At 45.3% G+C, this 25177-nt stretch overlaps 1 protein-coding gene across 6 annotated transcripts in view; it reads right to left on the reverse strand.

Annotated features, from left to right (window-relative positions):
- LOC115465711 overlaps positions 1-25177 on the reverse strand; it is a 61845-nt gene that overhangs the window by 22763 nt on the left and 13905 nt on the right. For 5 of the 6 annotated variants that reach the window (XM_030196391.1, XM_030196400.1, XM_030196408.1 and 2 more), the window contains exons 2-3: positions 21418-22359; positions 3971-4057 (exon numbers count right to left, since the gene is read on the reverse strand). In XM_030196391.1, coding sequence (XP_030052251.1) covers positions 3971-4057; positions 21418-22243 — 913 coding nt within the window. In that variant the 5' untranslated portion in view covers positions 22244-22359. The remainder of the gene's footprint in view (positions 1-3970; positions 4058-21417; positions 22360-25177) is intronic. The other variant, XM_030196433.1, reaches the window with a different exon arrangement.

The raw sequence follows: 25177 nt of genomic DNA on the forward strand, positions 1-25177 counted from the left end.
CAAGGAAATAGGATTATTCGTGGGGTTAGATATAGTAGAGGAACACTTTTTCACCCTACCCTGGAGAGGGAGAGATTATACACACATCACGAGCTCATGGAACAAATGTTGCTCATTGATTATATCCTAGTATCATGAGGGTTGCTTTCAAGGGTGTGGGAAGCCACACTGGGACCTAGTGAGATGTCAGACCATGCTCTCGTATTGGTGGATTTGGAGGGCTTTAGTGACGCCCCAGGGACGGCTGTTGAGAGATTCCCTGCGTATTTATACAAGGATAAAACTTTTAGGGATTACCTAGGACAGAAGTGGGAAACCTTTTTTGAGCATTGCCATCAGCATAATGACCAACCTATATGGGATACAGCAAAGGTAGTTCTAAGAGGATAGATCATTGCATATGTGAGGAACAAAAGGGGAAAAAAAAAAAAAGATAATGAATGCAATACTGAGGGTGAAAGAGCAACTGTGAACAAAAAGAGGAACCCTACTAGGGAGAACAGGGACAAGTAACTTGCCACACAATTCTTTTAATATGATTCTTCACGAAAGAAAAAAAAAAAAAAGTCACATTTTCACAATTATAGCACGTACAGACTCGGCAATAAGCAAGGTAAAAACCTTTTGCCCCGGCAACAAAAGTATGGACAAGGACAAAGTACGTCTTGGTCCTGAACTCCTCAGAGTGAGGGTTGGCAAATGATGCCATAGCTATTTCTGTGGTATTTAGAATCTTGTTACTAGAAGATCTATACTGAGGCAGTTTCTGAATAGTTGGCAACAGTAACTGGGTGTGATTATGCCTTAAATCAGGAGCCTGAGATTAATGCACCAACTGAGGCCTGAGAGCTGCAGCGAACCATTAAGAGTCTTTGAATTCATAAGGCTACAGACCCAAATGGGCTCATTGGACAGTTTAACAGGATCTTACAGCTTAAGATATGTGGGCTGCTGCTGAAATATTATCAAGTAAATAAAGCTCCAGAGGCCCCTGTATCTTATAAATCCATGTCATTGTTGAATATGGATGAAAAGTTGCTAGATTAAATAACAGCAGAGAGATTGGATAAGTATATCCCTCAACTGGGTGATGACGCCTAAGCGTAGTTTGGAATGTGCATAACTTGCTACCGATAATGGAGAGTACTTGTAAGGCAGCCACTCCAACCGTGGTATTAAATTTTGATGCCAAAAAGGCAACAGTGAGTTGGTCCTATTTGTTTAGTGCGTTGAGTAAGTCTGGCAATAAGAGTTATTATTTCTGCAAGTCCTGGAGGCTCCATATGTGAGTCCAACAGCTTCAGTGTGGGTTAATGGAATGATGTCAGACACATTCAAGTTGTCACGAGGGATGACAGAGTGTGGGACGTCCCTTTGACCTCTTTGTTACACCTCCTTAGAATTGTGCTGGCAAAATTACACACCAGTGAAGATACTGTAGGTGTACAAGTGGAAGAGCTGCAGATTAAATACTGACATTTTGATGACCTTAACAAGGACAAGGGACTCACTATGGAGTATTAGAGGTGTCTGGAAAGTCTTAAGCCTTAAATTTGTTAAATCAGAGGCTCTCCCACTGTAGAAAGGCCATAGGGAGAAATGGGGGGGGGTGGGGGAGAGGGGGGCTTTTCCCTTGAGTTGGGCAGTGGACACTATCACATATTTGGGTATTAAAACATAGTAAACATAGTAGATGACAGCAGAAAAAGACCTGCACGGTCCATCCAGTCTGCCCAAGAAGATAAATTCATATGTGCTACTTTTTTATTTGTACTGTCCTCTTCAGTGCACAGACCGTATAAGTTTGGCCAGCCCTATCCCCGCCTCCCAACCACCAGCTTTGGCACAGACCATATAAGTCTGCCCAGCACTATCCTCGCCTCCCAACTACCAGTCCCGCCTCCCACCACCAGCTCTGGCACAGACCCTGTAAGTCTGCCCAGCACTATCCCCGCCTCCCAACTACCAGTCCCGCCTCCCACCACCAGCTCTGGCACAGACCGTATAAGTCTGCCCAGCACTATCCCCACCGCCCAACCACCAGCCCCGGCACAGACCGTATAAGTCTGCCCAGCACTAGTCCCGCCTCCCAACCACCAGCTCTGCCACCCATTCTAGGCTAAGCTCCTGAGGATCCATTCCTTCTGCACAGGATTCCTTTATGTTTATCCCACACATGTTTGAATTCTGTTACCGTTTTCATCTCCACCACCTCTCGTGGGAGGGCATTCCAAGTATCCACCACCCTCTCCATGAAAAAATGTCATGCTAGATGAAGATCTCCGGCCTCTGCATTTTATTTACTTTGGAAGCATGGAATCTTCTGGCTAGTTGTCAGGCATTACCTATATCTTTAATAGGACACATATTCCTTACCATATGATGTTGCCCAAATGGCTTTGTGTGTTCCAGGTGTTGCCACTGGCCTGAATTTGAAAGAAATGCAAAATTGCATCAAGTGCTGGGGAAATTTTTATGGTAAGGGGAAAAGGTGAGGATCTTCCTACAAGTTCTTTAAAAGTCTGCAGGCAAATAAGGGCTGGAGCTTCCAGATCTCAGGCACTATCCAGGGCTGCCGGGGGAGGGGGGAAACATTCCCCCGGGTCCTGCCACCAAGGAAGGCCTGGTGCTAGCAATAGAAAAGCCACTTTCTTCAGGCTTCTGGTGGTAGGCACAGGCAGAAGGCTAGATTGATCTCCTGTTCCTGTGTGCTGGGGTTATTGCGTTAACTCTGCTTTGCCAGCCACGTCCCACCTCCTATGTGAAGTACAGGCAAAAGAGGACACGACAGGAAGAAGGACCCATGGCTGGCAAAGCAGAGTTAACACGATAACCCAGCACATAGAAGTAGAAGACTGATCGAGTGAGCAGTAGACTATTGCCAGGTGGAGGGCCAGTCCTCAAGATTGATAGCCCCGGGTCTGGCCTCTCAGTGGCCCTGGAACTACAGTCTTGCATGTGGTATGCAACATGTTAAGTTGGTTGAGGCAGACTAGCCATTACTCAGTTAAGGAGATGAAGGAGAAAACCTGGGGCCTATAGATTCAACCTATGTGTTGTAAGTACTGTAATGCTTATTGCCTAAGGAGATCAAGCAATATATCTTGGTGAGGGCATGTCAGATGAACATGGGGGAAGGTGGCTCTTCCTACACTTTTTGAGGATTTCACAAGCTTTCCAAATATGGATGATGGATCTACTTGTTGGTATGAAAGGATATACCAATCCAGTTGAGAAAGCCTGGAACGCCAGACATAAGTCTGTGGAAAATAAAAACGGTTTAAATAAGTACATAAGTAATGCCACACTGGGAAAAGACCAAAGGTCCATCAAGCCCAGCATCCTGTCCATGACAGCGGCCAATCCAGGCCAAGGGCACCTGGCGAGCTTCCCAAATGGTGATGCTGGACAAAATGGTCATGAATGAGAAGAACGTAACCAGTTAGGAGAGATTTTTAGGTGTATGGGAACCACTTTGGAACTTCTGCCTCATAAAACTAGAAACTCTTTGTTAAATGTGGAGAGTTCCTGTTGATTTAGATTCAAGGCAACTTTATATATTAGTAGTCTGGGACAGGTTGAGCCAAGTTACTGTGCTTGTGTTGCTTATAATGCTGTGTTAGGGGTAGTTTTTGTACTTCACTGTTGCTTGAGAGGCTGGGACATGAAAGAGCCAAAATGCACCAGTTGTATTATATTTAAGCAAATTTAATAAAAATAAAAAAAAACTTAAAAAAAAATTAAACATGATTACTTGGCTTTTCTTAAAGTTTTAAAATCTTTCCTTTTCAAAAATATTGCTCTGAATTGATCCTGGTGGCTAATCTCACCCTTATGTTTTATTATTGAATGGGTTTATATGTTTGTTTCATATTTTGTAATGACTTTTTAGCTTGTTAGCCACATTGAATTCAAAATTATGTGGGGAAAATGTGGAGTATAAATGTCAGGCTCACCCTACTCCCCTTACCTGTACTGTTCAGTCTGTCACCTCTGCTGAGCTCGCACATTCCTGAGGGGGCCCGGCACTGCAAGAATATGGACTGTCTTGGAGTACCTGCAGTTTGTAAGGATAAGGAGATGTGTTTTTGAGTTTATTACAGCAGCCTGCTAGAGCAAGGACTCCCATACCATGTACTTCCCATACAGCAACCTGCCAGAGTGAGGACGACTACTTCACCTTCCAGATCCATTGACATCCCATGCTGAGCATCCCTGGACACAACTCAGTCTTTCTTCCCAGACAGGAAACACCCAGGGGCTACCTTTAACTGAGGAATAACTCATATTTGTGACAATCTCTGGGAAACCATGACTAAAATCAGCAGAAACAAAGGTATTTAAAATATTGTGTTCATTTTTACTACTTGTCTAATATAATAATTTGCTCCTCCAACATTCCAGTGTGTCTCACTGGGATCGTAACCACCTGCTGACGTTACTCCTCCAACGTTCTCCGTCCCCCCTCCCTCCCAGTTCCATGGGACCCTGGTGGAGGGGGCAGGGGAGAGATGCTGCACATGGATAGATGGAGGGGGCCTTGTAGCGCTATAGAAATGCTAAATAGTAGTAAATAGTAGGGGGCAGGGCACAGAGGACGATGCCTGCATATGGATGAATGCAGGGGAGGGAGGGGACCCTGAAACTCTGAGGCAAGGAGGGAGGGGGACGACCCTGGAACTGGGAGGGAGGGGGGAGCCCTGGCACACACTCTCATGCTCACATACACACTCTCTCTCTCCCACAGACACACTCGCACCCAGTCTCACTCTCTCTCTGTCAGACACACGCACATTCACTCTCTCTCACACAGTCATTCCGAGGAAAACCTTGCTAGCGCCCGTTTCATTTGTGTCAGAAACAGGCCTTTTTTACTAGTAGATTAAATAATAAACCAAGCATGGAACTTAAACACAATACTGATTTGGACCCATGATATATCTGCCATTCTTAACATTTTGGATCCATGCTTTCAGTTATGTTTTTCCGGAGACTTGTCACGTTTACTAAAATGGTGAAATTAGATCTTACCTGCTAATTTTCTTTCCTCTAGACCCTCCAGACCGGTCAAGACGCGTGGGTTATGTCCTCCTACCAGCAGAGGGAGACTGAGAAAACACTAAGCTTTTGAAGCCTGTATATATAACCTGTGCAGAACCTCCACTAGCCAGTATACCCCTGACAAAGCAGAGAAACAAAAAACACTAACAACAACTAGCAACCCTGTACGTGGTCACAGTAAACTGCAAAAACAAGAAACATCTTCCGCTTGCTCTTACGGAAACATGTTCCTTTGCCTTTGATAAAACAGTTGGGCTTCTACAGGTGGACTATCAAAGAAGAGCCCCACCTGTCCCGGACTCCTATCACAAAACAGAAATAAACAGTCTGCAATTAGAGAAACAACAATTTACAGCAGCCAAGAATTATCCAACAAACACACCTCCTGGCCTCCAATACAGACAGGGCGGGCTCTTGACCGGTCTGGAGGGTCTAGAGGAAAGAAAATTAGCAGGTAAGATCTAATTTCACCTTCCTCAGCGACCCTCCAGACCGGTCAAGACGCGTGGGACGTACCAGAGCAGTAACTAACTTATGGGAGGGACCTACTAAGGCCAGAGGTCAAAATTGCTGCCCCAAAGCGCACCTCGTCCTTTGCATGCACAGGAATCCTATAATGCTTCACAAAGGAATGCAACGAAAACCAAACCGCAGCCTGACAAATATCTAACAGAGAAATCATACTATTCTCCGCCACGAGGCTGCCATTCCCCTAGTGGAATGAGCAGACCAGCCCCTAGGCACCACAGGACCCTTCACCAAGTAAGCAGATGCAACCGCCTCCTTCAACCACCGTGCTATGGTCACCTTAGGAGCCGCTGCACCCTTCTTTGGGCCACCATGAAGAACGAACAAACGGTCAGAGGCTCTGAAGTCCTGAGTTCCAGAGAGATAACAACTCAAAACTCTCCTGACATCCAGCTTGGCAATACCACGCTGCTCCGAATCTCCAGCCATATCACCCAACACTGGCAGAGAGATGACCTGATTAACATGGAACTCGGAAACCACCTTGGGCAAAAAAGGAAAGCACCGTCCGCAACGAAACCTTTCCCTCAGAAAGGACAAAAATGGTTCCCTAAAAGACAAAGCCTGAAGCTCTGAAACACTCCGTGCTGAAGTAATCGCCACCAACAAGACCGCCTTTAAAGATAAATCCTTACAAGATGCCGATACCAGAGGCACAAACGGAGGCCTGATCAAAGCATCCAAAACTAGCTTCAAATCCCATGGAGGCACCATCCGTCACTGAGGCGGACGCAGCAACTTAACACCCTTCAAAAAACGCACTACCTCAGGCACAGACGCGAAGGACTTTCACTGAAGCTTCCCACGAAAACATGACAAAGCTGCCACCTGAACCTTCAGTGTAGACAAGGCCAGACCTCTATCAACACCATCGTGCAAAAATTCCAAAACTTCCGCCACCGAAGAGTGAAACGGCCGAACTCGATGGTCTTCACACCAGTGCTCAAAGATTCTCCAAACCCGGACATACGCCAAGGAAGTGGATCGTCTACGGCAACTCAACATCGTAGCAAAGCCACTGGACGAAAGCCCCTTCTTCTTCAACTTGTGCAGCTCAAGAGCCAAGCCATAAGCGAAAACCGAGCCGGATCCGGCATGATTATCGGGCCTTGACACAGAACTGATCCCAACAAAGGCAGGGCCGCCGCCCCTGCCAACCGCACCAGGTCTCCATACCATGGTCGACGCTGCCAATCCGAAGCTACCAGAATCACCCGACCGGAGTGATGTTCGATGCGCTATATTACTCGACCGACTAACAGCCACAGAGGAAACACATACAGTCACTCCCGAAGCCAAGGCAACAGAAGAGTGTCGATTTCCTCCGCTCAAGGGTCTCTTCAGCGACTGAAAAAAAAAAATCTCTGAACTTGCGCATAGCGAGCCGTTGCCCTAAGATCACCGAAAGTCCCCAGACCGACACAACTCACTGGAACACTGACCGAAGAAAAGACCACTCTCTGGGATCTAGAGTGTGCCTGCTGAGATAATCTGCATCTATGTGACCTACCCCGGCCACATGCGCTGCCAAGAGAGCCTGAAGATGAGTTCAACTGCGCCGCCAAGGCTCTTTGTTCCCCCCTTGACGGTTGACATATGCTACTGCCATGGCATTGTCACAGAGCACTCGGACTGCCTTGTGGCGAACCACCGACGTCAAGGCCTGGAGCGCCACCCGAATGGCCCGAGTTTCCAGCCGGTTGATGGACCACTCTGCTTCTGCCCGAGACCACCGGCCTTGAGCTACCTGACTGAGACAATGTGCCCCCCAACCTTGCAGACTGGCATCCGTGACCATTACCAGCCCCTGTGGGGACTCCAACGGCATTCCTTTCCCAAATTGCGCGGACTGAGCCACCAGCGGAGACTGAGACGAGGGGCCACCGACAGCGGACAACACATTTCCAAGTCCTGCGACAGAGGGGACCAACGACTGAGCAGAGCTGACTGTACCTGACGCATGTGCGCCCTGGCCCACGGAACTACCTCTATGGTCGCCGCCATCAGGCCCAGGACCTGACGATAAGTACGGGCCGTCGGCGCCTTCTCTGCAAGGAACCGACGAATCGGACCCTGTAACTTGGAACCAAAAGGCTGCACAAAGGAAAGTGAAGATAAGCTTCCGTCAAATCCAGGGAAGTGAGAAACTCTCCTTTCCTGACCGCACCAGTGACCGACCGCAACGTCTCCATCCGGAAAGAGGGCACCTTGAGTGCCGCATTGACCCTTTTGAGATCTAAAATGTGACGAAAAGTGTCCTCTTTCTTGTGGACCACAAAATAGATCAAATAGCACCCTGAGCGTTGCTGATCTGAAGGAACAGGAACCACGGCTCCCAACGCGAGCAGCCACCGCAGAGTGTCCCTCACTGCTGCCCTCTTGCTCCAAGACCGACAGAGGGATTCCAGAAACACTTCGGGAGAACAGCTTTCGAATTCCAGCGCACATCCGCCTCGAAACACCTTGAGAACCCACTGATCTGACCTGATTTGGGCCCAACTCTGGTAAAACAGACTCAGCCGAGCCCCAACATGCACCAGAGCCTGAGCCCGCACACCTTCATTGGGAATTGTGGCCTGAATACTAACCTCCCGCGGAAAAGCCACGCCCTCCGCGACGACTCTCACGAAAGAACTGTGTGCGCTGGAAAAACCGACCCCTAGAGGTCCTACTACTATTAAACATTTCTATAGCACTACTAGACTTATGCAGCGCTGTACAAATTAACATGAAAAGACAGTCCCTGCTCAACAGAGCTTACAATCTAAATTGGACAAACAGACAGCTAGGGGTAGGTCCCACTCGATCTGCCCGGCCTATACCGCTGAGCCTCCCTAAACCGTCCCAGAGAGGAACTAGTTCTGGCCCCTGCCTTGAACCGAAAATCTGGAAGCCATAGAACCTTGGTATCACTAAGACCTCACACTAACTTGTCCAAATCTTCTCCAAAGAGCATAGCTCCCTTAAGTGGCAGAGACCCACAACCATAGCCATATTTTTTGTCTGAAGTAGGCAACAAATCATAAAAGCCTCAGACAAAAAGGATGAACCCATGTCCAAGTCGGCTAACTCCTGACCCCCAGAAGAACCAACATCTACCGAATCATCCAGGAGCTTCTCGGCCCAACGAAAACATGCCCGAGCTACCAGACCCCCACAAACCGAGGCCTGCAGGGCTAGAGCCGACAAAACAAAACTACGCTTGAGAAAAGATCCCAACTTCCTATCCTGAGGATCACGGAGAGCCGTTCCTCCATCAACCGGGATAGCCGTAGCTATAATTACTGCCGTCACTACTGCATCTACCGTGGGAGCCTTAAAGGAATCCCTATCGTCCTGAGGGAGGGGATAAAGCCTCGCCATTGCCTTTGCCACCTTACACGGCAAATCCCATTCCTGACAAATCATCTCCCGGAGATCCTTGTTCATAGGGAAGGATCACGCCTGACGCTGAATGCCCTTCACCAACGGATCCTGGACAGTTTCCCCCAACGCCACCTCAGGACCAAACTGAAGGGTGGACGACACCTGATCTATGAGTTCTGACAGCTCATCTCTATGGAAAATCCGCACTACTGAAGGATCCTCTCCAGGAATCCAACAATCCTGCTCCTGAGAGCCGTCAATTCCATCTGACTCCCCCAGATCACTAAGCGCAGCTTCTGCAGCTACAGGAGAAAAACATTGCCTGTCCTCTGACCACTCTAACCGTGGTCTCTCAGCCAAGATGGAAATAGCCCCCTCTTCCAATTGGGGGGGGGAGGGGGGGGTCCCGATCTCCAGGCCTGATACCGCGTCCAGACAAAATCTGGAGGAAAACCCACCATTCCTGGACCGTCATTAGGCCCTTTTGTGCCAAAAACGGAGGCCGCAGGCCCAAAACCAGCCGGCTCCATGGGCCGCGTCAGACTCAAGATGGCGGCTGTTCCCGCCGAAACTGTTCCCGCTGACAGCGGCCCTGCCTACGCTCCCGCTGACCCGGAGACTCCCGACACCATCGATCCCTCCGCGGTCAAGTCGGGGGGTGCCGCAGCCACCTTTATAGGTGCACCGCAAAGCTACACTGAGCGCCCGGCGCCTCTACCCCTCGCCACGAGCGACATCGGAGGAGCTGGGCCGCCATAAACCACGAGGGAAGGGAAAAGCTGTTCCACAAACGCGCCAACCAAAAACTCACTCACACTGCAAAAGCACTGGAGAAAGCGCTGCTCTCTCGTTCCAGCAAGGAATCAAAACCCCCGTTCGGTCCGCTGAAAATAAAGAAATAAATGCCCTTAAAGGCACAGTACTCCAACTCTGGCAGCTGGAAATTGTAAGGCACTCAAGGCTACAATACTGAGAAAGCAGCCGAGGCACAAAGCTGCCAAGCAAAACGAAATAGAATAACTGACCTTAAAGGCACAGTACTCTAATTCTGGCATCTGGAAATTGTAAGGCACTCAAGGCTACAATACTGAGAAAGCAGCCGAGGCACAAAGCTGGCAAGCAAAATGACATAGAATAACTGACCTTAAAGGCATCGTACTCTAACTCTGGCATCTGGAAATTGTAAGGCACTCAAGGCTACAATACTGAGAAAGCAGCCGAGGCACAAAGCTGCCAAGCCAACAGGGGGAGGGACCCAAACATAGGTGTAACACCCCAGGGGGAAAAACTGGGCCCCACCAGACCCAGGGCCCCAAAGCACTTTTTTTTTTTTTTACACACACGTACAGGGTACTGCAACAGAATAAAGTTTGGAAGGAAAAAATCCTACGACCCAATGACAAACTACCTCACCAGATTATTGGAGACTGCACAGGCTGTCAACTGCTACCTCTGCTGAGACTGAGAAAATACTGGCTAGTGGAGGTTCTGCACAGGTTATATATACAGGCTTCAAAAGCTTAGTGTTTTCTCAGTCTCCCTCTGCTGGTAGGAGGACATAACCCACGCGTCTTGACCGGTCTGGAGGGTCGCTGAGGAAAGTCTAAATTAGGCCAAGAACTGTGATCCTGAAATGCATTATCATCAGTGTACAGATTTAGGACTGAAATCCCATGCAAAAAAATGTAAAATTTTAAACTCTCTTGCATCTAGGAAGTTACTCAAATATAGGGATGTGCACAGCCCAAAAAGTTTAGCTAGTATTTATAGTTTCCAATTTTTGTGTTTATCTGTACATTGGTTTTAAATGGGCACTAAAACTTTGTGTGTGAAAATCAGCTATACTCATGCGTTAATTTATAGGTTTAAGAGCATACAAGCAATTTATACATACACAAACGTTTCTGACACCCAAATGAAACATATGTGCGATGATGAATGCACATTCCTACTAAACTACTGTTAGTTCTGCACTCAACCAGCATAAATTAGCTGACTCCCGCCTTCCTCAGAAGAAATCAGCCACTACCTGCTGCCCGCCCAACCTCTTCCCATCTCTCCCTTCTGCACTTCCTATGGCTGTACCACTGAAAAGCTGCACAGGAAGATTATGGATAAAAGATAGCCTGCCATATGCACTCATAGTACCACCAACAAAACGCATGCTTCCTTTCTGACCAGAGTACCAAAACCCTTACCCACTCTTACTGCAGCTTGCTCCTCACATGTTTCCCACTGGACCAGTCTCCGGGACACACCTAGCCAGTCAGAATTTCACTATAGCCACAATGGATATACAAGAGATAAATCTACATTCATTGTGGCTATCCTGAAAACCTGATTGGCTCAGTGTGCCCGAGGACTGAGTTGAGAACCATCTCTCTCCACTACAGTCTAATCAACATTTGCCTGCACATCCCTCTTCCAATGTCATTACTACCATTCACCTCTTCTTCCCAGGTCTCCAAGCTGGCTCCCACTTTGCAACTGCCTTACACCTCTAACCTCCCCCTACACCCCTCCTCATGAACTCCACTTACTCGTGCCCTTTCCAACTCCACACTGCACCAAACAATTGGAACAGACTTCCTGAACTGGTGCATGGTGCTCCCTCTATGTCCTTATTAAATCTAGTTTAAAAATCCACTATTTCCACAGTTGATTTTAATACATGAACCCTGGCTCTCCTGAAACATATTTTCTATAAATCGGTACACTTCAATGAGTTTGTCTCATCTTGGTCTGTTGACTACGATGTAGCAGGGACTTTCTCTTACATATCTATACCACACAGTGTATGTCTATTAGTACCACAGAACTTAGCTGTAGTAGTAGTTACTCCTGAAAGAATCCTGCGCAGGCAGCAGATCTCCTGGATCCCTTCCCGCACTGCAACCACATAGCGAGAGGCAGGAAATGACTGCACATCGGGCCATGTCCTCCTCCACCATCCTAGGCCCAACCAATTATTTGAACTGTGTGGGTGTATGGAGTCCTGTAGAGTTCAAATGAGCACTCGAGACCAAGATGGCAGAGGAGAACGTGGCCTGATCTGCAGCCATTTGCCACTTTCTCTTGCTGCACAACTGCAATGGGAGACGGGGGAGGGGAGTGAGAAGAGAAGGCAGAACAAGCTGGGGTATGTAACACAGGAATAGGGCTGGAGCACACTGGATGTGTGCAAGATGGAAAGGAGGGAGTGAATGCATGGGGGTGGGAAAGGAGAGGTTAGGGTAGGCACTAGGGGGGAAAGACCTTGGAAAAGAAGAGAACTCCCCTCCGAAGGGACACCACCTTGTAAGTGGTGGAGGGGCTATGCTGCAGGGTTACCCATATCAGACAGGCCTCTGAGGAGAAACCAGACAAAGAGTGTCCCAACCCGGAGGATCCAAGACGGCGTTGAGGGAGGACGTACGCTAGTTGAGTTCCGGTTTTACACCAGAATGCCTGAAGAAGAGGGCACGCTCCCCAGAGAATGGAGAAGAGAAAAGGCAAAGCCGTGGTCCTGTCCTCCTCGAACACGGCTGAGGTTCCCACCATTTCTCAGTCTATTTTGGAGAGATTCGGGGTCATAACGTCGGGGATATTGGTTCTTGCTTCGGGGAACAGCAAGGCTTTATTGCCAAATCTCAGTGGAGGGAGTGACTTTGAGTCCCCCTGTTGGCACGACCCCTCCAACACCCGGAAATAGTAATGCTTCGCTATGGAGGTCAATAATGGAAACGCCCGAAGTGGGTTAGGATTTTCATGTGACCCGAGGAGGTCCTGACGCAGCATCGACTCGGATAATAAACCAACTGGGGGATTGGAGAGTGAGCTCTTCTTCCCCCCCCCCCCCCCCCCCGAAGATATCTGGAGCGGTTTCTGTGGAGAAATTGGACTTGGTGAAGCCTATAATGTCGTAATGGACGTACTATAGGAATTGCAGCAGAATGTGAATAACTCTTCTTCAGATGTTTAAAATTTTTCACTATGTGAGTTAAAGAATTTATATTAATACTTATCTAACAAAGTGGAAGTCCAAGATATAGAAATACACACTTTGATTACGGAAATGGCTTCTCTATGAAAATCAGACAATTTGGTAATGAAGAATAGTTATCTTTCTTGTAAAAATTGGAATTTCTGGAGAACCAATTAAGGGAAAAAAAACTTGAGAATGATAAATTTACCTATAATATCCTATACGTCAGCTACTGCATTCTTGAAGAAATATTTCTCTGATACTTTGCTAATACCTTCTGATAGCCACCTCTTGGTGACTAAAATTATATTTCCTTTAAAATTTTCTTTATCAGAGAAAAGAGATGTAAGTTTAACTGACATTTTGGAAAATTCAGAAGTTATAGAGTTATATTATTAGTGACTTTCGTCTTTGATTTAGATAGGAACAATGTTTTGAAATTGTATTTCCGATACATGGTTGATAGTTTTTTGGGTTCAGAGATGCATATATTTCCTGACACATCAAGGGAATCGCAGACTGGGAGGTGTGAAGTCTTGGCTTTTAAGCCAGGAATCACTGCCCTAGGTGGGACCTTCCTAGCGCGATTCCCTTGTGTTTTATTTCCTTATTTGTTTGAACCTAAGAAATTATAAGAGTTGTGGAAACAGATGAAGAATCCTCTGCAGCAACTTCCTTCAGTTACCACTGTACCGGCTGCAATAACCGATTAACATTCGTCCCTCAGAAAATGTGAGTTTTTCTTATTTTCTTTAAGATTGTTTTCCTGATCTTGGATCTTCCAATTGTGGACAATTATGTAAATACTAGTAAAAAAAGGCCCGTTTCTTAACGCAATGAAACGGGCGCTAGCAATGTAACGAGTTCCTGCCATTAATGTTTCCACGGCTGTATTCTGAATATAATTGTTGTTTACATGTGTAAGATTTCTTTATATACAATATTTTTTGTGTAAACTGTGTTACAATGTGGTAAAAGTTTTCCTTGTTCAGGCTCTTCAATCAGTTTAACAATCACATCAGAAGAGCTCCTTACTTGTGAGAATGCAACATACAGTTGCCCATGTGAGAGACTTAGAGTGATAGTGTGTTTTACAGACAGTGTAAGAGAGAGATACACACAGAGTGATTGTGTGATGTGTGTGAGTGACAAAGTGATTAAATGTTTGTCTTCCCTTCCGTTCTGTGCACTTGCCTCCACTGATGTTTGTACCTCCCTGTATATGATTGTTTGTTAGAGATTCAATCCACTCCACTTCCCTCCTCCAAGTTCCGTTCTGTCTGATTGGTTCTTCGTTCCTTTGAGTTGCGTTTGTTTGCTTGGCAACTATGCAGCATTCCGTTTCCTCGACATGAGGGCGGGGACAGTGAGAGCCAATGAAACACAACTACAGACTTACGAACCCTACACTGCCACAGTGCCACTGAGTCAGCTTCAGAATGATGGAGGTGCTTTTTATTATATAGGATATATTGTTGAGAGAAAATGTTTTCCTTTTTATATTAATTTCTGTATTTCCTTACATTTATGTGATAAATGTGAATGTAATTAAGTAAAATGATAAAATAAACAAATTAAAAAAAAAAAGGAAAAGAAGAGAACTGGGGGTCTTTCTGGTGGTTAGAGATTTTCGGAGAGAAGAATGTGCTGGAAGGCAGAAAGGGAGAAAGCTGGGAGGTGTCCACCCTAGACAAGGGGTACAGCAACCTGAGGGCTGAACCTACCAGAAGGGAAGAGGTTCAATTTAAATTGGGGAGAGAGCTGGGACCTGGAGAGTGATATTGCTGGGGAGGGAAAAGGCAGCGGGGGGGGGGGGGGGGGGGATTTCAGGCATTATGATAGAATTCTGCACAAAAAAAATAGACTTTTGCAGAATTTCAAAATACAGCGAGTTGGGTTTTTTTTATGCAGAATCTCCCAGGAAATATATACTGTGACAGAGGACTGCAAAAAATTGATGCCAGGCAACCAATATCCTCAGGACAGAGCCAGATGTCTTTTGGAACCAACTGGAGTATGAAGGAAAATGCTGCAGCTCGATATCTTGGAGTTACATGGTGAAGATGAGGTGCATGACTTCTGCATCATTCCCAGCTCCATTTGCAAACCTAAAGCACTCAGCTTGCCAGAGTTTTGCTCTTCCACTAATACCCCACTCTCTGATGTTATGAACTGGGCTTCATGATCCAATGCCATTCTGCAGCAAGTGCACATGCAAAAAAAAAAAAAAAAGCTGACTTCATGTAGAAAACAAAGTACCTGGCAGAAATCCAATTAATAGCAACATTCCATGCTACCAGTCCTGAAGGGGCAAGCTGTGGCTTCCCCCATGTCCATCTCAACAACAAACTATAGACTTTTCCTCCAGGAACTTTTTCAAACCTTTTTTAAACCCAAATAAGCTAACCGCTGTTACTACATCCTCCGGCAATGAGTTCCAGAGCTTAACTATTCTTTGAATGAAAAAAAAAATTTCCTCCTATATGAAGTATTTCCATGTAATCGGTCTTTGTACTTCTTGAAAGAGTGAAAAAAATTGATTAAAATTCTACACCACTCAGGATTTTATAGGCCTATTTCCTCTCAGCAGTCTCTTTTCCAAACTGAAGAGCCCTAACCTCTTTAGCTTTTCCTCATATGGGAGGAGTTCCACCCCCTTTATCATTTTGGTAGCTCTTCTTTGAATGTTTTCTAATTCCGCTATATCTTTTTTGAGATACGGAGACCAGAATTGAACATAATACTCAAGGTCAGCTATTATAGTATTTTCAGTCATTTACCATCCCTTTCCTTATAATTCCTAGCAGCCTGCTTGCTTTTTTTTGGTCGCCGCCTCACACTGGGCAGAAGATTTCAGCGTATTGTTTACAATGACACCAAGATCTTTTTCTTGGGTGCCGACTCTCAAGTTGGGCTAGCATCAGGTAACTGATTTGGATTCTTCTTCTTTTTTTATTTGCTGCATTTGTATCCCACATCTTCCCACCTATTTACAGGCTTAATGTGGCGTACATTATGCCGCAATGGCAATCGCCATTAACAGGATGAGAACTTCAGATTATTGATACAATTAAGGTACATAAAAGTAACAGAAAAATAGGGGGTAAATAAATAAACAATTCATATCAGGCATATGAGATCAAGGACAAGGTATAACATTCAATAATAATAATATGATTAAAGTAACCTAATAATAAAAGAGTTCAATAATGGTTTGTTCTGGTGTAGTTTTGAAATTAAGTCTTTTAAGAAGGATTCATTTCATAAGTCTCTTTAAACAGGTTAGTCTTCAACAGCTTCCGGAAGGTTGTCAGATCATGTGTTGTTTTTATAGCATTCGGTAATGCGTTCATATTTGCGTGCAGATGTAGGAGAAGCTAGATGCACGTATTGCTTTATATTTAAGTCCTCTGCAACTTTTTGTATTTCTTGCTGGTAAATGTACTAGATCTGACATATATGATGGGGCCTCTCCATGAATGACTATGAACCAAGGTGCAGATCGTGAATGTAATTCGATCTTTTAGTGGGAGCCAATGTAATTTTTTTCGGAGGGGTTTGGCGCTTTCATATTTCGCTTTTCCGAATATGAGTCTGGCTGCAGTGTTCTGGATAGTCTGGAGTTTCTTAATAATTTGTGCTTTGCATCCTGCGTAGATGGAATTGCAATAGTCCAAATGGCTTAATACCAGTGATTGCACCAAATTGCGGAATACCTCCCTTGGGAAAAAAGGTTTCACTCTTTTAAGCTTCCACATTGCATGGAACATCTTTATAACATTTTTCACGTGACTATCTAAGGTAAGATTTCGGTCTAATAGGACACCCAGGAGTTTCAGGGTGTCTGCAACAGGGAAAGAGTGGCTTGGTGTATTTATAGTGGTATAGTTGGTTTTATTATATTGCGATGAAAGGATAAGGCATTGTGTCTTTTCTGCATTAAGCTTTTGAACGGGATATATATCGTATCATCAGCATAGATGTACGGGTTTAGGCTTTGGTTGGATAATGATTTAGCCCATGGTAACATCATTAAAGAGAATTGGTGAAAGCGGCGATCCCTGAGGCACTCCACATTCAGGTCTCCATGGTGGTGATATGATCAATTTGGATATCACTTGGCATGTTCTTGCAGTTAGGAAGCTACAAAACCAGTTCAATACATTTCCTCCAATTCCGAAGTATTCTAAAATGTTTAATAGAATACCATGGTTGACCATATCAAACGCGCTGGACATGTCGAATTGCAAAAGGAGAACGTTACTACCAGCTACAATTATTTGTTTGAATTTGGTTAGGACTGTTATAAGTACTTTTCTTTTGAAATTTCCTCGTAGATGTTTAATTTCCTTAAATTCGATTATGTTTTTTTTGAACTTAGGAAAATGCAGGAATTTATAGTTTCTAAGGAAAGTGGTGTTCATAACTTGGATACACCGACAGTTTAAATGCTGGAAATCGCTTGTATTAGTACTGCATTCTCCCTCTCAGTTATATTACATTTATAATTTCCTTATATCTTATTACCTTGTATCTTGTCTTAAATTGTTGTGGACGAAAGTATGATTAGTTTTCCATTAATGAACACATTCTAAGCTTTTCCTTGTTAATCTTTACTAATTTCTGTGCATTTGTGTATAAGGAATGTAAAATTGAAACTCATAACTTACCGAATATTTGAGTAATTTCTCAGTATTTACATGCATCTCATTAGGAAATTTCAAAAGAAAAGTTCCATTAAGGGCGATGATTCTTGGCTTCAAATCCATGAATTGCCGCCTTCTTCTTTTAGTTTCCTTACTTAAATCAGGAAATATTTGTATTTTATTACCGAGAAACAATGCAGCTATATATCTAACATATAAACGGAGTATATTGTTCCTGTCTGATTCAAAAGCAAAAGTCATAATAAGAGTTGTTTGGCCCGTTATTACCGCAAGGGAACTTTCCAAGAATTTAGTTAAATTTAACCCTTGTTGAGGTTCATTGGAAGGCCGAGTAATAGAAGTAATATATTGAGCTTTAACAATTGGTGGTATCGCTTCCTTCGGAATTGTCAGTACTTCCATAAAATATTTCTTCAGCATTTCAATTGGAGTAATCAAAGGAGATTTTGGAAATTTAAGAAATCTCAGATTGTTTATCAAGGTATTCAAGTTTCTTAGTCATGACATTACTATCATGAATAAGTGCTCCAATGGAACTTTGCAATTTTTTTCATCTCTACTTCATGCTTATCAATTTTTTGTTCATTTAGCTGGACCTTCTCAGTCACAGTTTGCTGAGAATATTTCAATTCAGACCATTCTTGTTTCATTGAATTAATTACCTGTAGGAATGATGTGTTCAGAGTCTGGAGTGGACTGCACCTCACAGCACTTCGAGAGTTACAACAGCTGGTCTTTGTATAGTCCCAGGACACGTAGAAGCAGCTCCCAGGCTAGGAGAAAGCAAGGGTATATCCACCCTTGAAATTCCCTTCGATGTTGAATCAACCGGGGTTGAAAAGTCGGCAGGGCCTCCCCTAGCTAACGGAGTGATATTATCCACTTCTGGGAAATCACTCCGCAGCTCTGCTGTCGGTGTCATTCTGCTTCCTGGCCTCAGGGGAGCTGGTTGTAGAGGCAGAATTAGTGAAGCCGCTTCCATGCTGGGGTCCTCCTGCAACACAGAGGAACCAATCATAGTAGTAGTCTGCTGCATTCCCGTTACTTGGGCTCCGAAATTATCAATCGTTGTCTGTCGAAGAGTAGGAAGTTTGCCGGGGTTTGGGGAAGCTATCGCCCTGAGCTTTCCTTTCCTCTTCCCCATTCTGTAGGGGAGAAGTACAAATCTTTGAAGACCGTGCTGGTAAGTTCAGGAGCACTCAAGTAACGTCTCCTCACGTAGGCGCCATCTTGTCTCTCCCTGGATTATTCTTCTTAATGTGTATCACTTTGCATTTCTCCACATTAAATTTCATGTGTCGTTTGGATGCCCAGTCTTTCAGTTTCCTAAGTTCTTTCTGCAATTTTTCAGTCTGCATGTGTTTTGACAATTTTGAATAGTTTTGTGTACTCTGCAAATTTAATCAACTCATTCATTCCATTTTCCAGATCATTTATATGTTAAATACCACCGGTTCCAGTACAGATCCCTGTGGCACGCCACTGTTCACCCTCCTCCATTGAGAAAAATGGCCATTTAACCCTCCCCTCTGTCTTCTGTCCAATAATCAATTCCTAATTCACAACAGGATTCCCCTCCTATCCCATGACTTTTTCATTTTCTCAGGAGTCTCATGAGAAACTTTGTCAAAAGCTTTCTGAAAATCTAGATACAATCCATGATGACTCTTGTCCCATCTTCGACTCCTCCCTCTCCTTCTCTGCGCATATCCAGCAGATAGCCAAGACCTGTCGCTGCTTTCTTATATCAGCAAAATTCGCCCTTTCCTCTCTGAGCACACCACCCGAACTCTCGTCCACTCTCATTACCTCTCGCCTTGACTACTGCAACCTACTCCTCACTAGCCTCCCACTTAGCTATATATCCCCCCTTCAATCCATTCAGAACTCTGCTGCACGTCTTATCTTCCGCCTGGACCGATATGCTCATATCACCCCTCTCCTCAAGTCACTTCACTGGCTTCCGATCAGGTACCGCATACAGTTCAAGCTTCTCCTACTGACCTACAAATGCACTCAATCTGCAGCCCCTCATTACCTCTCTACCCTTATCTCCCCTTACGCTCCTACCCGAAACCTCCGCTCACAGGACAAATCCCTCCTCTCTGTACCCTTCTCCACCACCGCCAATTCCAGGCTCCGCCCTTTCTGCCTCGCCTCTCCCTATGCTTGGAATAAACTTCCTGAGCCCATATGTCAAGCCCCCTTCCTGCCCATCTTCAAATCCTTGCTCAAAGCCCACCTCTTCAATGTTGCTTTCGGCACCTAACCATTATACCTCTATTAAGAAAATCTAGACTGCCCCAATTTGATTGACTGCACATTTTGTCCATTAGATTGTAAGCTCCTTTGAGCAGGGACTGTCCTTCTTTGTTAAACTGTACAGCGCTGCATAACCCTAGTAGCGCTTTAGAAGTGTTAAGTAGTAGTAGTAAACCATGTTTATGTTCTGTAATTTTATTCTTTATAATAGTTTCCACTATTTTGCTCCGCACTGAAGTCAAGTATTTTTACATGAACAACATGCTATAAGTAGAATGGAGACACTTACCTATTCTATATATAGTGCCCAAAATTGGATGCCAATTCAAGATGTGCACTAACTGGCTCACACACCAATTAGTGCCAAAAATTGGGTACTACTCAGTACCAATTTGGATTTGCACACACACCTTGCTACGTGCTATTCTTTAACAATGTGACCTCATTTCCCATGGTGCCCAACTCAAGAGGGTGTGGCCACAGGAGATACTTGGGCAGATCAGGGGCATTCCTAAAATTTAAGTGAAGTATTATAGAATACTGGAGTTGTAATCTGCGCACTAGGAATAACACCAGGTGTAAGTTTTGCCGCCTAAAGTTGGGCGCCGACATTAGTATTCAACGCTATTCTATAATGTACAACCATCATTGAGTGCCCTTTGCAGAATAGCATTGAGCGAATCTAGCCCTTTAAATTTTATTTAAGTTGCGATTACCTTAAAATGTCCCATTCTGGCAGGATTCCAAACTATTTATTAGGATAACAGTTATAGTCCCAAAATAGCATTTTGGGGGTCGTTTAATGCATTAACACTATCAGTATATGCTGCCTGCCTCAGGGCACCGAGGGCACATGCTGACCATTAGCAAATGACCCTCTTTGTATACCTCCTATTGCATACAAGTTGACAAACAGAAGAATCACAGTATTGTTCTTGGAGCCCTACAATAAGTGCTACATCCTACCAGATCTGCCATTTTGGATGGGCCCATCCTCCCCTTTTGTTCTGCATCTCTCTGCGCAACCCCTCCCCCCCCCCCCCCCCCAACAAGTCCCACTCCCCTTTCTACTTGGGAACCACCGGTGCCAGCAGCGATTCACATCTTCTGCCTGCACTGGCTCCGCAGGCTTCCCTCCTTCGCATCCCGCTCTCATGACATCACTCCATTTCCTCTCCGGTAGGAGGCAGAAGAAGGAAGAAGCAGGGCCAGCGCAGGCAGTGGATGTGAATCACTGCTGCCACTGGCAGTTCTCAGGTAGAGCAGGGGGTGGCGGTTCAGGGAGAAGTGGAATGTGCCAGATCTGACGCAGGAGAAGACAGGGGAGTGAGGCGGCCGCTGTGGAAGTGCTCTGGGGGCCTCACTGTCACTGCATCCTACAAGACATTAACATGTCATAAAATATCTCTGAATGCCATATTACTGTGCCTAACTATAAAACTGCAGCAGAGAAAGTATCTCCTCAGATGAGATAGTACTGGCAGGATGCCTCTCCCAAATTAATGAACCTATTAACTTGCTGATGGCCAGCACAGGTAAAATGCCAATGGCTTCCTTCTATGCTCTTACCTGGGTCAAGGTACATGCCATCTTGCTCTCCATCAAGGCTGGAATGATGTCCGATTGTAGAGGCCACAAGCTTCTCCATGGGTGTGAGACGGGAATCGTTAGGCGTTAGAGTCCCACTGGTGCCACTGCTGGCAGAACGTTTGGAGGTGATCTTCCGTTTCACATCTAGCCGGAGGTCCCGCCACTTGTGTTTCAGGTCATCGATGCTGCGAGGGGTGTAGCCCAGTTCATTGACATGCTTCTGGATCTGGTTCCAGAGCTGGCTCCTGCGCTGGTTCCTGCGGGTGGACTCTGTCCGCAGAGCCTCAGAGCCATACAGGGCACTGAAGTGCTTCACCACATGTTGCACCAGGGTTTCTGTCTCCTCGTTTGAAAAGTTGGCCTTCCTCTTCCTGCCTGTTGCTGACATTGAATCCCGAAAATGAGAAGTGACAACAGCACTGGCAAGAGTGATGGTGGGGGCTGCAATGGTGGGGGCTGCAATGGTGGGGGCTGCTACGGTGGGGGCTGCTACGGTGGGAGCAGAGGTGCTGGGGGCTACAGCAGCTGGGGCAGTAGAGGTGGATGGAGAAGAAGTGGACAAAGAGGGGGATAGAGAAGGGGTGGGCAAAGAGGCGGACCTGATACTCCGAGTAGAAAAGGGCAAATGAAGTTCTTGCACAAAAGCCCTGGCTAAGGAGTAGGACAACATTGTGGGGGTGGAGGAAGTCGAGGGAGCAGGGGTTGAGGTATTTGAGCTGGAAGCAGCGCCAGCAGCATCCTGCTGCTGGCGGTGAAAAGATCTAGTCTTTGTCCTCCAATGAGAAAAGCTTCCCTCAGACGACATGTTGGCGCCTCTCTCACAGCAGTATCATGACATCAAACCGGGAGGGGTGAAGAAGCCAGTCTCAGGGACCCTAAGAGCTTGCAAGAGTGTCATTACCTCCTCCAACTTGAACACACCTACAAAAAAAAAAAAAAGCAATGTTTGGGTGAAAGAATCCATACCAATAAAAAGGATGTGCTGCAGCAATCCTGACACCAGATGAAGACTGCAAGGCCCACCCAATCTGCCCACAGCAATGCCACATGCCCTCTTCAATTTCCTGCTTTCCCCCTCATTTCCCCCACAACCCCTGTAGTTAACCCCAAGCTTTCTTCCATTCTGATACTGTAAACTAAAGGTCCATCGAGACCAGTATCCTGTTTCCAACACTGGACAATCCAGGTTGCAAGTACCTGGCAAGTTTCCAAAAGAGTAAAACAGATTTTATACTGTTTATCCTAGAAATAAGCAGTGGATTTTCCCAAGTCCATCTTAACAATGGGTTATGGAGTTTCCTTTTAGGAAGTTATCCAAACCATTTTTAAAACCCTGCTAAGATAACTGCTTTTACCACATTCTCTGGTAACCAATACCAGAGTTTAATTACACGCCGAGTGAAGAAAAATTCTCTCTTGTTTTAAATTTACCACTTAGTAGCTTCATTGCATGCCCCCTGGTCCTAGTTCTTTTGGAAAGCGTAAACAAGCAATTCACATCTACCAGTTCCACTCAACTCATTATTTTATAGACCTCTATCATATCTCCCCTCAGCCGTCTTCTCCAAGTTGAAGAGCCCTAGCCGCTCTATCCTTTCCTCACAGGGAAGTCATCCCATCGCCCTTCTCTGCATCTTTTCTAATTCTGTTATATCTTGTTTGAGATGCAGTGACCAGAAATGCACACAGTATTCCAGGTGCAGTCACACCATGGAGCAATACAAAGGCATAACAGTGGCTCCCAAACCTGGTTCCTGGAGGCATCCCAGTCAGTCAGGTTTTTAGGATATCCAAAATAAATATTCATGAGAGAGATTTGCATGCAATGGATATTCATTAACATCCTAAAAATATGACTGGTTGGGGTGCCTCCAGGAGCAAGTTCTTAGATGCCGCTGCACAGTGAGCAGAGTTTCAACCTATCACCACTGATGACACCTAGATCATTTTCCTGGACGGCGACTCCTAATGTGGAACCTTGCATCACGTTGCTTTTGTTTGGGTTCCTCTTTCCCATATACATCACTCTGCACTTGCTCACATTAAATGTCATCTGCCATTTGGATGCCCAGTCTACTACTACTACTACTTAACATTTCTAGAGCGCTACTAGGGTTACGCAGCGCTGTACAAATTAACAAATGAGGACAGTCCCTGCTCAGAAGAGCTTACAATCTAAAGTCTCATAAGGTCCTCTTCAATTTTTCACAATCCTCTTCCGATTTAACAACTTTTAATAACTTTGTCTCATCAGCAAATTCAATTACCTCACTAGTTAGTCCCAGCTCTAGATCTGTGAAGAAATAATTCCTTAAATTACTTGTGAGCATACCCCCCACCTCCTATTCTACAGCTCAATCTGCAATCCTGGAGGTCTGAAAACCAATCTGGTTTTCAGGATTTACCTAATATTAATGAAACATATTTGTATGCAATTCTCATTAGGGATAATCTGAAAATCTGACCAGTTTGTCTGTCCCCATTTTAGCTTTTAATGCAGAAAGTATACATGAAATCTATTTGCATAGATCAGTGGTAGGGTATACAAATTGATCTCATGCATTTCTATTGTGGAGATTCTAAAAACTCAATTAGGTTGCTGCTCTATGGAGTTGCAGACAGTAAAAATGTAAAAGCTTACAACCCCCCCCCCCCCCAAAAAAAAAAAAAAAAAAAAAAAAAAAAAAACTTACATTATAAGGTTTGGTAAATATATCATTTTATGCATATATTTTTTGTCCTGGATCTAAAGCAGTAGTAAATAAAGGAGAAATTAGACCTTACCTGCTAATTTGCTTTCCTTTAGTCCCTCCGGACCGGCCCAGGATTGGACTGATGGGTTGTGCACGCCTACCAGCAGGTGGAGACTGAGAAAAAAAACTGACTCTAGAGAGCCAATGAGAGCCCTGGTCCTGTGACCCTAGCCTCAGTATTTGAATAACCAAGCAGAAAGGAAAAGAAGGACCTATATTCTGTGCCCTGAGGAATTTAAGCAGCCAGGAAGCACAAGAGAAACCAACGTGCTTAAACTACGGCTTCGCCGTGACCCTGGGCGCACCAATAACTCGGTTCAGAGCCGTGGCATGGCCAATTATGTACAGAAATGTGTATCCCATAAACTGTGCAAGTTGTATAATATTATGAACTGAATAAACAGATGAACTGAATAAACAGAGAACTTGCAAAACATTTAACTTGTAGAACATAATGTATTTCTTATAGACCATAATGTATCTCCTTTAACTGTCTAACTAGCAGAACAGCTCTGTAGACGACAGTTGCATCTCTGTACACAGTAAAGTTGAGAACCATAGAACACGGGAGGGTCCTGGGCCGGTCCGGAGGGACTAAAGGAAAGCAAATTAGCAGGTAAGGTCTAATTTCTCCTTCCTTAGCGTCCCTCCGGACCGGCCCAGGATTGGACTGATGGGACGTAACAAAGCAGTAGTCCTAAGGGAGGGACCCCAGCAAACCCGCTGTGAGTACGCGAGATGCAAAGACGGTCTCCTGACGACACTGTACATCTAGCCTGTAATGCTTAGAGAAAGAATGAAGTGACGACCAAGTCGCCGCCTTACAGATCTCTGCTGGAGGCACCAAGGAACACTCCGCCCACGAGGCTGCCTGCCCCCGGGTAGAATGAGCTTTAAGTGCTGCCGGAACTGGTCTGTCTGCTAAGAGATAAGCAGACGCTATCATTTCTTTGATCCACCGAGACAAAGTAGGCTTAGAAGCTGCC

This window comes from Microcaecilia unicolor, chromosome 1 (assembly GCF_901765095.1).
Source record: "Microcaecilia unicolor chromosome 1, aMicUni1.1, whole genome shotgun sequence".
Classification (NCBI taxonomy): domain Eukaryota; kingdom Metazoa; phylum Chordata; class Amphibia; order Gymnophiona; family Siphonopidae; genus Microcaecilia; species Microcaecilia unicolor.